At 40.7% G+C, this 13,176-nt stretch overlaps 1 protein-coding gene across 2 annotated transcripts in view; it reads right to left on the bottom strand.

The window, feature by feature from the left end:
* LOC117427084 (contactin-associated protein-like 5) overlaps nt 1–13,176 on the bottom strand; it is a 400,337-nt gene that overhangs the window by 53,126 nt on the left and 334,035 nt on the right. The window contains exons 19-20 of one of the 2 annotated variants that reach the window (XM_034045447.3): nt 11,664–11,888; nt 5,145–5,278 (exon numbers count right to left, since the gene is read on the bottom strand). In XM_034045447.3, coding sequence (XP_033901338.3) covers nt 5,145–5,278; nt 11,664–11,888 — 359 coding nt within the window. Of the gene's footprint in view, nt 1–5,144; nt 5,279–10,577; nt 10,992–11,663; nt 11,889–13,176 lie in introns of those variants that run through there. The other variant, XM_034045448.3, reaches the window with a different exon arrangement.

The following is a 13,176-nucleotide window of genomic DNA, read 5'->3' as shown; positions in this document are numbered from 1 at the left end:
GGGATATCCTGTTCTGAGCGCAAAAGGTAGAGAAAGCTGCCCAACCTGTTGCATAATAGGAGCGGGTGGATGGGGAGAGAGCTGCTAACATATAGGTTCTTAATGATCGAAGGAGGTTGGAGAGGGTTTTGTTTAATTGAAGATGAGCTGTTGGAAGGGTGGGACCTGGAGGGGGGATGGAACTGCTGCTGGAACCAGGCTGTGAAACTTGGCTACCTGCAAGATGGCAAGCTTGAATAAGGAAATTATGGGAAGCTGATATCCAAACTAGATGACAAAGTAGTTGCATGATGAGAGGGGAGGATGATCTGACTTTATTAATAATATGCACGGTTGACTGGTTGTCGCTAAAAAATAGTGTCGATTTTCTGGACCAAGAGTGCCCCCAGAGATGTGCTGCTACGACGTTGGGGTAAATTTCAAACAGAGCTGAGGACTTGAGGTGGGGAGATAAGTTTTGAATTTCGGGGGACCAAGTACCATAGAACCACTCGTTGATTAGAAAACCCCCGAATCCTGATGAAGTGTCAGTAGAGATCATTTGGGGCTGAGATCTAATCATCATAGAATAATGAGAGGCCATTCCAGTGCTGCAGCAATGTGTACCACATTCTGATAGCTTTCCTTGCTTCTGAGGAGACTTTGACGTGAGAGTCCAGGTTTTTTGCTGTTGAGGTGAGAAAGAGAAGAATGTTCTGCCTTGGGGAATGATGCGGATTGTGAAATTGAAGTGGCTGAGGAGAGCTAACAGGTTGTGTTTAGAGATTGATTTTAATACTTGAAAATTGTTAATGAGCTGATGAATGCGCTCCAGTTTGTCGAGTGAGAGGCTGGCTTCGAATTTGATGGTGTCCAGGGTGATTCCGAGGAATTCTAGTCGGGTTACTGGGCAAATGGTTAGATATCTTCAGAGAGTGGGATGCCTACTGAAGAAAATAGGGATTGCAGTTTGGAAAATGCTTGAGTGGGGGGGGTCCGAAGAGGGGCATATAAGGAGAAAGTCATCTAGGAGATGGAGAAGTATTTACTTTCCCAGCAGATTCCGAACAGGTGGTGAATGGACATGACTTTAAAAGCATCTGAAATATCCGCTTTTGTGAGCCAGGCGCCGTGACCTGCTGCTTTAATGAATTTGATAGCGTCAGAAACCTTAATGTAATGAAGGGAGAATTGATTGTGGGGAATTAGGGCATTGAGGCTGGAAGTGGAACTGCCTCTCGGGGCAGAAAGATCGATAATTAGGCGCTTTTTTCCTGATATTTTGTGGGTTGCTATTCCGATGAGGCTAATCCTGAAGACGGGGAATGGTGGAGCTGGGAAGGGGCCGGCCATGAATCCTTTGTCCACAGCTTGAATTAGAGCCTCGGCGATTCTGGGCTCGGAGGAAGCAGAAAAAAGATTTTTGCATATAAATGGGACAGAGGGGAGATTAGAAAGGCCAGTGGAAAAGCCACTGTAGGCTGTCGATCAGATAAGCATCGAATTGTCTATCTGGGTGGAGTTGGTGTGCGTTGGCTAGGGTTGGGATGTTGATGGGAGTGCAGATGAAAATAATACTGATTGTTGTTTGGCTGGGCAGATGGTTTTGGAATGCGCATCCCTGCAAAAACTGCAGACTGATGTGGATGGGGTTACCATTGCCACTTTTGAGCACAGATTGGATGAGTGCGCAGTGGATGCGCATACCATGCATGCGTTCACCCTGACCCCACTGAAAATGCGGTTAAATAAATCTGTATGCAGCACACAGGATGTCTCGACAGATGGAGAATGCAAGAACAAACTTTTCCAAGGGACACATTTTTAAGCAGGCGGGGGTCACGGGAATGACTCCCACCTGCTGGAACGGTGTGGCTGGGAAAGCTGGGGTCCGGTACTGAAGCAATGGAGGTAGATGCCACTGGAGGGATCGGGATGTCCCGTGGATTTTCAAGGTCGGAAGAAGAAGAGGTAGGAAAATCCATGTTTGGTGTCGGGTCCGGTCTTGATTCGATAATCGGTCGGGTAGTCATGCTGCAAGGTCAAAGCCAAATCGGGAAGTCGTACAAAAAAGGGTCAAAGTCGGATCGGGTAGTCAAAGTTCAGGAGTCGAAAATAGAACCAGAGAGTCAGACAGGCAAGGTTTCATTCACAATAATCAATTTAATATTCTCTTTCCCTCTCTCTCTCTCTCTTTCTCTATACAGGCAAAAAAGCTAACGCAAGAGAAAGAGCTGAGCTGTGACTGAGTTTAAATAGGGAGTCAATGATGATAGACATGTGAAATTAGGAAATAGCGAAGCCCTGGTTTGCGCCTCCTGAATTTCACCAAAGTTTAACATTAATATTAGAAAGCCAATGTTGCAGATTCCAGATACAGAAAATATGGTTTGCATGAATATTGCTGATAGCGTCTGGAGAAATATGACTTGTTTAACATTAGTTCCAGTAATGCACGGAAGGTCCCTAATTAATTCTATAGCACTACTGTATTCTGAGTATATTGGTTTTACTTAGAACATTGGTGAAATAATTAGCTTGACAGCAAACATTGTGGGAATGCTAATGCAGTGAACATGTTAGCAATCACAAGGACTATGATTTCCCAGTGTTATGTCTGTATGTTCAGTTTTTGGGGAGAATTTGTCATGTGCTTAGTGATGTCATTGCCGATGTCATATGTGATGTCAGGTGTGACGGGAAACATACACATAAGGGTGCAGAGTTAAGGTTGCGTGGCTACCTTAACTTGCAATTTACTAACCTTTTGGACTTTTGCAACCAAACCTTAATGTTACTTTAACAAAGTTTTTGCCATTGAATTTCCATTGTTTTGCAGAAGGCATCCTGGAAAATCAAACATCCATATCTGCCACATAATGCAGTGGTGGAAACACAACTTGGGACACTAAATAGCACAGAAGAAATAGACATGCACCAAGTCTGTAAAGTTTTTTTTTTTAAAAGCCAGATTTATTGAAGCCAAATCAAATGTGACAAATGTTAATCCCTGCCACTGAGGCTGGAGAGGTGGGGACAGAACGACTGTACCTGAGGCTGGAGAGGTGGGGACAGAACGACTGTACCTGAGGCTGGAGAGGAGGGGACAGAATGACTGTACCTGAGGCTGGAGAGGAGGGGACAGAACGACAGTACCTGAGGCTGGAGAGGAGGGGACAGAACGACTGTACCTGAGTCTGGAGAGGAGGGGACAGAACGACAGTACCTGAGGCTGGAGAGGAGGGGACAGAACGACTGTACCTGAGGCTGGAGAGGAGGGGACACATTTGAACAGTAGTGCTGAGGGCAATTATTCTTAATTTTATATGACTTTGTCCACTCTCTTTAGAAAGATCCTGTAGGAATCATGCAGGTTTTAGGCAGTCTGATGCGTTGTGTGCATTGCGTATCATTACATTAAAACCATTGCTCATCTTTTCGCACCCAGGCAACATAGTGACCATGGCTGATGGTTTTCCCTTTATGGAACATAATTGCCAGAGTTGAAAATGTTTTCCTATCAATTACAACTCTGTAATGCTTGAAATTGGCAAGTGCTGTATTAATAGCGATATCATATCATTTTAATAAACTAATAAACAATATGGGGGATAATTAATTCTGTGTTTGAATTTTAAAATGGCGCTATATAAATCTGGTGATATGGAGCGGTATGTTTTTTTTTCTTTCTAACTCAGCACAAGTAACATTCCAAATAAGTAATTTCCGGTAGGAATAAACATATAAGATGCATTCATGTCTTTACATTTTCATTTCAGAATATTCTTTTAAAAACTGTAAACAGGACCATGTTATCATTTATGTCTTGTTGTCAACCAACATTTTGTTATTGTTAAAATTGCTAAATGTGGACATCAGTACCTACCTCTGAAAGAAAGAAATCTGTACTGTAACAGTCAGTGTCGTTGCTTGCAATTGCTGTACTAGCTACATGCTAGAGGTTGCGTCCCCAGCAGTTGAATTCAATCTTAATTGTATAATAAGTAACACTATACTCAGGGTCACTTTCATTTTTCACGTTTTATTATTGAGAAGTTAACAGTTTTAATACTGAGAGCAACACAGATTTGTTTGTGGAATGGAATGGTATAACTGAACTCCTGACCATACCATAACAACAAAAGTGAGAGGGGGAAAATGAAAATCGTACTTCCTAAATTAAAAAAAAAAGATTATTAGTTTCCCCAGTGTTGAAGTCACAAACACAAAAAACATTATTGCTGATTACCAATTTTAATCCAGACAGAAACACAGATGTGACCTGTGTGTGCTGAACTATATATTCCATGTCTCCCTAGTCAGTGCAAAGAAACGGTCGCAAGTCACTCTGCCTAGCAACGACAGCAGTGATGTCAGACCGTTATCTCTGAGGTTAAATTTCTGTAAAAATAGGACCCCACCAAAATACATTAATATCAGGTTGCACATCTACATCCCCGGGACTATGCGTATGCCGAGCGTGCTTCCTTAATTTGCTATACATTTTGAGAATCAGGTGCATAAAAAAGTGTCCATAATTTAAAAAAAAAAATAGGACCTTCATTCAAACTATGTCTGCGCAACTGTGCAGACATATTATATATATATATATATATATATATATATATATATATATATATATATATATATATATATAAAAAATGTACCCCCAATAATCCAATATTTATGTTTTAATTTCAGCAAGGGGGCAGAAATCTGCAGTCACTCCAGAATAGCCAGTCTGTCAGATCCGCTTGTCTTGCCCACTGTGAGTGACTTGGTACATGGCAGTGCATCTTTTATACATTGCAGTATACATGTCAGGGAACTAATTTGCAGAACAATTGAAGAAGTAGTGTGACAGACATTCCTGCATACAACTTGGTGCTACAAATTGCCTCATATCCCACAGTCATCTTGATGCCTTCCACTTATCGAAGTCAATGCCATCTATTCAAATGATTAAAATGGTGACAGATCGAAATACTGCCATTCATTAAATTAGATTAAATTAGGACCCTCACTAATCTTTGACAGAAATACACTAAATGGACTCAGCTGCACTGTTACATTCAAAAGGGCCTATTTTGATTGTCATTGTTTGGATCTTTCACAGTTTGGATCAGTTGAATAGATCCCAACATCTGCCTGATAGCCCTGTTTACCTGCACATAGACGTCCCTTCCATCTCTGTTGATTCTGACTTTATGAAGTTGTCCGTTGACCAGGTTGGTGGTGCTGGTGGAGAAGATGTCTGGCTCTTTCCCTCTGTTTAGTTTGTACCAGATCTGCAAGCTCCCTGTGGAGTGGGGGAAGAGCCGGCAAAGTAAAAATATACACACATTATACAGCTTCATCTTGAAAGCATCACCAACATCACAACACTTAATATTCTCCTGGAGTAAAAACTACACTGGTTACTCTTTACTTCAGACAGGGTGGCCTTTGCTTGGAACGACCTCCCAATTGAATTAAAAATGCCTCCAGCCTCCATCTATTAACTCTTTAAACTCAGCCCTATTTCTGCTTGTTTTTCAATGCTTTCATTTACAGTGCCTTGCATAAGTATTCACCCCCCTTGGACTTTTCCACATTTTGTAGTGTTACAACCTGGAATTAAAATGGATTTAATTAGGATTTTTTGTCACTGATCGACACAAAATAGTCCATAATGTCGAAGTGGGGAAAAAAAATCTACATATTTTTCAAAATTATTTACAAATAAAAAACGGAAAAGTCTTGATTGCATAAGTATTCACCCCCTTTGCTGTGACATCCCTAAAAAAGCTCTGGTGCAACCAATTGCCTTCAGAAGTCACATAATTAGTTGAATGGAGTCCACCTGTGTGCAATTAAAGTGTCACATGATCTCAGATTAAATACACCTGTTTCTGGAAGGCCCCAGAGTTTGTTAGAGAGCATATCAAAACAAACAGCATCATGAAGACCAAGGAGCTATCAAAACAAGTCCGGGATAAAGTTCTGGAGAAGCACCAATCAGGGTTGGGTTATAAAAAAATAACCCAAACTTTGAACATCCCCCGGAGCACCGTTAAATCCATTATTAAAAAATGGAAAGAATATGGCACAACCACGACTCTGCCTAGAGAAGGCCGTCCACCAAAACTCAGTGACCAGGTAAGGAGGGCATTAGTCAGAAGAAGCAGCCAAGAGGCCAATGGTAACTCTGAAGGAGCTGGAGAGATCCACAGCCGAGATGGGAGAAACCGTCCATGGGACAACTATAACCCGGACGCTCCACAAAGCTCGGCTTTATGGAAGAGTGGCAAGAAGAAAGCCATTGCTGAAAAAAACCCATATCAAATCCCGTTTGGATTTTGCCAAAAGGCATGTGGGAGACACAGCAAACATGTGGAAAAAGGTTCTCTGGTCTGATGAGACCAAAATTGAACTTTTTGGCCTTAGCACAAAACGCTATGTGTGGTGCTCATCACCCTGAGAACACCATCCCCACGGTGAAGCATGGTGGTTGCAGCATCATGTTATGGGGATGCTTTTCATCAGCAGGGACTGGGAAACTGGTCAGGATTGAGGGCAAGATGGATGGAGCCAAATACAGGGAAATTCTAGAGGAAAACCTGTTTCAGTCTGCAAGAGACCTGGGACTGGGGCGGAGGTTCACCTTCCAGCAGGACAATGACCCTAAACACACAGCCAAAGCTACACTGGAGTGGTTTAAAAACAAGAATTTGAATCACTTAGAATGGCCCAGTCAAACCTCAGACCTCAATCCGATTGAGAATGTGTGGCAAGACTTGAAAATTGCTGTTCACCAATGGTCCCCAACCAACTTGACAGAGCTTGAGCAATTTTGCCAAGAAGAATGGGCAAAAATTGCAGGATCCAGATGTGCAAAGCTGGTAGAGACTTACCCAAAAAGACTCACAGCTGTAATTGCTGCCAAAGGTGCTTCTACCAAGTACTTGACTCAGGGGGGTAAATACTTATGCAACCAACAAATGTCTTTTTTTTTGTTTTTTTAACTTTTGTGTCACAATTAAAAATATTTTGCACCTTCAAAGTGTTAAGTATGTTGTGTAAATCAAATGGTAAAAATCCCAATTAAATCAATTTTAATTCCAGGTTGTAACACTACAAAATGTGGAAAAGTCCAAGGGGGTGAATACTTATGCAAGGCACTGTATGTATGTTTAAATACCAGATAGTTTGTGCTGCATCCTTGTAACGTATATCAAATGAAAGGCCACACAATTTCCTTTCATATTATACAAGTTGCAACAGGACCAGGCATACTATATGTGGTAGAGATGAGAATATATGTACAATAAATAAATACACTTTTCCAAAAGAAATGATGTTTGGTCGCTGCTGTATATTTTGTATTCATAGATGACTCAAAAAAACACTGCACCATTGAACTTCAATATGAAATGTACATGGGGGAAAAAATGAAACAAATTGTGTGAAAAACAACTGTTTTATTAGCACTTTTACCAATCACAACTATCTCTCACACTCTGTCTAGCTAGACAACCAAGACAAACAGCATTGGACATGGCTAAGCCTGTCCTTTCAAAAGATAGCCAATCCGATTGGCTGGGCTTTGTATTTTTTCAGTCAAAGCACTGAAATGCACCCACTGACCCAACACGTCTCACAGGACTGTACTATTGCATTCTAGAGGCTGTAGTTTTCTCTCTGAACTACGTATACGGGAACATTTGGTATGAGATTCTAAGAACAATATGACCCTGTGGCGGAGTGTCCCGCCCCTATATATTTGTGCACTGTTTTTGTATTATTGTTTGCGGCACTGATAAAAGCGCTGCGTCTTTTGTTATTGTTTTTTGTATTTTTAAAAACTTTGTGAGGATGCGTGGCTGATCAGCTACTGATTATTTAACTAGCTGACAATCACACATCCTTACTAAACTCGTGCAGACTAGTTAACCCCTCGGCCGGAGTATAAGAACCTGCAGCTGTCCGTGCTGCGGGAAGAGTGTACAGAGGAGAGTACAGGAGAACACGGGAGAACGAGCAAGAACGAGCAAGGAGAGCGAAAAACAATTGCTATATTTAAATATACTTGTTTCTGTTTATTTGTTTGGCCAACGTGCTCTTTGGTTTCTGTTTTGTTTTGTTCAAATCTTTTGTTTTATTATTTAATAAATACGCTGACCTCAGTAGCATTCAGCTTCACCCTCCCATCCATTGTTTTGTTTCTGGTACTTCCTGGTCCGTGATGTCACCACACACGCCACTCAACAGCTGCTCGACCACAGACCCCCTTCCGCCTGGCTGCTATAATGATGGAGTAATCGACTCATAACGAAACCTATGTAGGTGACCCCTCTCACATGACGAGTGGCTTACCTTCAGGTGATCGTAGCCCCCAGTTAGGAATACTGCTTACAAAAATGAATACGCACCGAAACAAATGGTGCTTAGTTTAATTAAGATAGCTAGAAACACAATTGAAAGCCTGTGACAGAGATCGAATGATTCATGGTGTTAGATCTCCCTCTCGACCTGTGAGGGCACTGTGTAAAAGGAACAGAGTACCCTTAACTAAATGACACGACAATTTATTCCTTAGGGTAGGTGGAAGTCGGTCATTTAGGAAAGGGGTGGAGCTACGATACCCAAACTCAATGACCCAGACGGTAAACAGCGTGGCATCCGAGGATTGGAGGAGCGGATGCGCTCGTTAACCTAGGGGTCATGAGCGAGGGTATAAATAGGGGACAGTGTAAGTGATCTGTTCCTTTATGAATGGTTAGAGAAAGAACTAAAAGGAAACCCTGCAATTGTGAGAACAGTGAGTGTTGTATTTGTTAGTCTGTCTTGTAACATTGTTCTGTTTGTGTCATTTTAAGACTACTAACACTATCTGGAGCTGCAGCCACAGGCCAGCAACAAATCCGGACACCAGCACTTCCCTGTTTCACAACGTACTTTTCACCACGAGCACTAGTTTCACGCACTAAATAATGTGTTACGTGTGGGTGAGGAAAGAACTTGGACTTTTTGTTATTTGGTTTCGGGTCAAACCCGAGGATTAAAAAACGAAGTGATACACGCTGTTGTATCACTTTCAACATTCATTATTTACAGGTGTTCGCCATAAGGCTCTGGACATTGTTTAATAAATCAATAAACACCCTTGCACCTGAAAAAACATTGTCTGTGTGTTCTTGTATCCATTCTGCACTGCACACACCTGTAATCAATCACCACTTTGCCACAAAGCTTCATAGAATTGTTTCAGTTACTATTTTCTAAAATGTGCAGATTCATGTTGTGCAGTTGTTATGTGAATGGGTACTGTATTGTTGGATAATTAATGTAATGAAATGAAATGTATAAATGAGCCTTGCACTTTCCTGGACACCCTTGTAAATAACATAGTTCATCTCAATGGATCTTTTCCAGGATAGATTTTTGAACCAAATCAATAAAATACATATAAATCCTGGTCATGAAAACATTTCCTACAAAAACAGTCAAGTAAGTATAAAATGTTTAGCAATGTAAATGTGTTAGAGCTACAAATAAAGTTAGAAAAGGTTATATTAAATAAAGATATCGGAATATTGCTACCAGTCAGCCTTTTTTCATCTGATCTATTTCCAAATCAAATCAGCACACTTTTGTAATAACATATTACATTCAGCAAAACCAACTGGTGGCCAAGGGTCTCCTAACCAAGTGTGTCTATTATGCCTGCATTGTTTGAAATGGGTGAAACAAATATTCCCAGGAGATATAAGGAATATTTTGTAGCAGTGATTTATTTACGTATGACAACGGAATATTGCTTGTGGAATATAATTATTAAGGAAAACAAATTATTTATCATAGGAACTTACTACTGTGTATCTGACATGCTCTCAAACCCAGTAAAATGTTTTACATAAAGCCTTTTTAGTAGTTATTTTTAAAACAAAAATAACTCTATATTATGTGACTACAAGACATGCAACTTAGCTCAAAAGGCTTCCAAATTATTATAAAATCGTATTTTAGAAATTCAAAATACCTCCACTGTAAACATGTGCCAATGAAACCTCAAAGGTATAGGGAGATAAACCTACTTCACAAGTACTCTAATAGCAGTCTGTAAATACTTCTGCCTCAGCTGCTGCGAAAGCACCTCTTTATTTACTGTCTGCCTAGGCTGGTAGTTTAACACCCTTAAAAAGACATTTGCCAAGCACAATTCCAACCACTTGACAGTAACATGTTCTGAATGATAGCTGCAAAGGGAATTGAGATACTGGACGCAATTAATTAAGATGGATCCCAGGTACCACCTCCACCTCCATATAGAAGATGTGTAGCTCTTTAAAACTCAACAGCCATTAGCTAGGAGTGTGGATTCGGAATATTTGCTACCAGTTTTCAATGTAATCATTGAGCTTTGACAGTTACCTTTAGTAATTAGGAAGAAAAACATATGCATGCTGTGGTAGGGTGTGGGAATTCACTGGACACAAGACAGAACTTTAGTTGAAAACGCTGCTTGGCGCACTGATTTATTTCCGCCACAAGGTGGCACTGTAGCACTGTTTCCAGAGCACAACCCAATACCAGCAATGGTAAAAGGTTGGCTGTTCAATCGCGGTGCACACGCAGGTGCTCAAAATAATATTACAAACAAAAGGGCGAACGTAAAAAGGAAAATAAAACACAATAACAAAACTACAAATAAAAGGTGCTGCTCTTGCAGCATTCCCCCACCGTCACTAACCGCACGGCTCTGGTCTTCAGTCTGCGCTTTGCTATTCCCCTACTATACTCTATGGGGTTGCCCAGGGTTTCCCTGCTAGCTACACATGTCCCGATTCGGGTACGTAATTACAATTATTTTTCTATGTTTCTTTTCTCCAGTTTGGCTGTCTTCCTCAGCCTTGTTTGCATGTCCCTATTTGTTTCTCCAGTCCCTCACGACCAGGGCTGTCACTGTTGTTCTTTCTGGATGGGCGGGGCTGAGGAATAACAAATGTCAGATAGCCAGCAAAGATCTTGCCCTGTACACACACACACAACATCCAGAGAAATGTATCAGTAAATATATGCATATATATTGGCTCTTAACATAGAGATGAACTGAGGTCCTCTATTAATAATAAGTTCATAACTACCGGTACCTAGTTTTTATGTCACTTAGCACCTTTCCTGTGACTAAATGTTTTGCAAATCTCTAACTACAGAAATGTTCAGTTAATGATGACTTTTTGGCCAGCATTAGTAGCATATCCCAGTATCTTCCATATAGCAGATGCGTTAAACAGTACATGAAGTGGTTTCTGAGGACAGGGAAGCGCTGTCACTCAGTGGAAGGATGAGACTAGAATTACAGCCTGGCCCTCAATTGTATTGGAAGCAACATGAGGAAAGTTTTTTTCAGACCTCAGTTACTGCTTTTGCTTCCAGGGCTATTAAACAAGTTTGGATGCACACAAAGGCCTCAGTGACTGACACCAGCCTCTTTCTGACCCTACCCACTAAAAAGCAGTGATGTGGACAAGCATATGAATCAATGTTGAAAACGAACCTGCTATTGTCTTCAACTGGCCTGTTTATTTCAACCAACTACAGTGCGCTCAAAAGGGACGTCTTGAACCACACCAGAATATTCTTAACGTGACAATGGATTATGGACAGCTATACAAGCAATATACAGCTATACAAGAACTTACCATTTTTAGACAAGATGACAGCCAAGTACTCGTGATAGTAAGTGGTGACAGATAACAGCATGGCCGGAGTGTGTGTTGTGAGGAAGCTGAATGCAATATTTTCCCGTGACTTGCTCATCTCAGTGTAGATGGCAGAGGACTGGCTGCTTTTATTGCTACTGACTGAGAGAGGCTCCTGGACGGTGTAGGTCACTGAGGAGCCGGCTTCAAAGAGCAGAGAAACCTCTGAAAAAGAGAGAAAGAGATATAAGCAAGGTTTTCTGTAATGTCAAACCACAATTCTGGTGAGAGAAACTGATAATCCAGGTAATGAGAGCTTTTGATGTGGCAGGTACTGTAGGTCATAGCTATATCTGAGCGCTTTCATCTAGTCACACACAGTTTGGGTGTTATATATGGTATGACACAAACAAACCCCATTCATGACATCCACCATACAATATTGACGTCTCCTGCTAAAAAAATATATTAAAAATAGTCACAACCTATTCTAATGAAAACTTTCCACTCATGCAAAATAACTTTTGCTTTATTTTTTGCTAAATTTAGAATGTGACAGTATATCATTGTAGCGAGAGTCTGGACCCATTCTAATTTGATAACATCAAGATAAATTCAATTAAAAAAAAAAAAAAAAAACATTTAGAAAAAAAAAAATTAGTAAGTTTTATCCCAATTGGAAAAACAGTTCACTCCCTCTCTTTATATAAAAAGTGTGAGATGCAGACAGATGGTCAGACAACAAACAGACCACATATAGCCCCATAAATGTTTCTTCACAATTGGATGGGGCATTTTTTAGATACATGCAAAACTCAAAACTGTGACTTGCGACTAGGGTGACCAGACGTCCCAATAAAATCATGATCATCCCGATATTAGGGGCTTTGTCCCACGTCCCGATCGAGGTACTGTCGGGACACCATTTGTCCAGATTTTTAGAGTAAATGTTGAAAAACCTGGCGTAAAAGGTGACATTTAGATTTTCTTGTTAGGAAATTCCGTATGTGGCTGCTGTACTGTCTTGCGGTGCAACAGAATACTCTACTAGTTTAGGGCATGTTGTTTGTATATATGCAGCTATCCAATCACATTAACCTGCAGTCATATGATGCGGGATGCGTCCGGGGGGTCCAGGCGTGCGTATACTTCAGCACGGTTTTACTGATGTAGTGTCATGATGGCTGGTGTTGTTGATAAACCTGTCACTATAAAGCAAAAAAGTACTGAATGGAGTGAGAAAAAAAAAAATACACCTGGATTCAATCATATGACTGTGTTACAAAGGCATTTTGTAAATTGTGTAACAAAGAATGCGGCATCAGTCACGGCGGCGAGTCGGATGTGAAGCATCACGCCGTTGGGATACAACATATTATTATTATTTTTTATTAGCAGAAGAAAAAATAAAAAACAGTGAATAATTATGTTTGAGAGTGATTTCGACTAAGAGCAGTTACACAAATAGTAAATATGTGCTTATAAGAGTAAAGTCCATTAAGAGCAAGTAGTA

Source organism: Acipenser ruthenus, chromosome 11, assembly GCF_902713425.1.
Source record: "Acipenser ruthenus chromosome 11, fAciRut3.2 maternal haplotype, whole genome shotgun sequence".
Lineage (NCBI taxonomy): Eukaryota > Metazoa > Chordata > Actinopteri > Acipenseriformes > Acipenseridae > Acipenser > Acipenser ruthenus.
The sequence above is the reverse complement of the archived record's forward strand: the minus strand, read 5'-3'. Positions and strand labels throughout refer to the sequence as shown.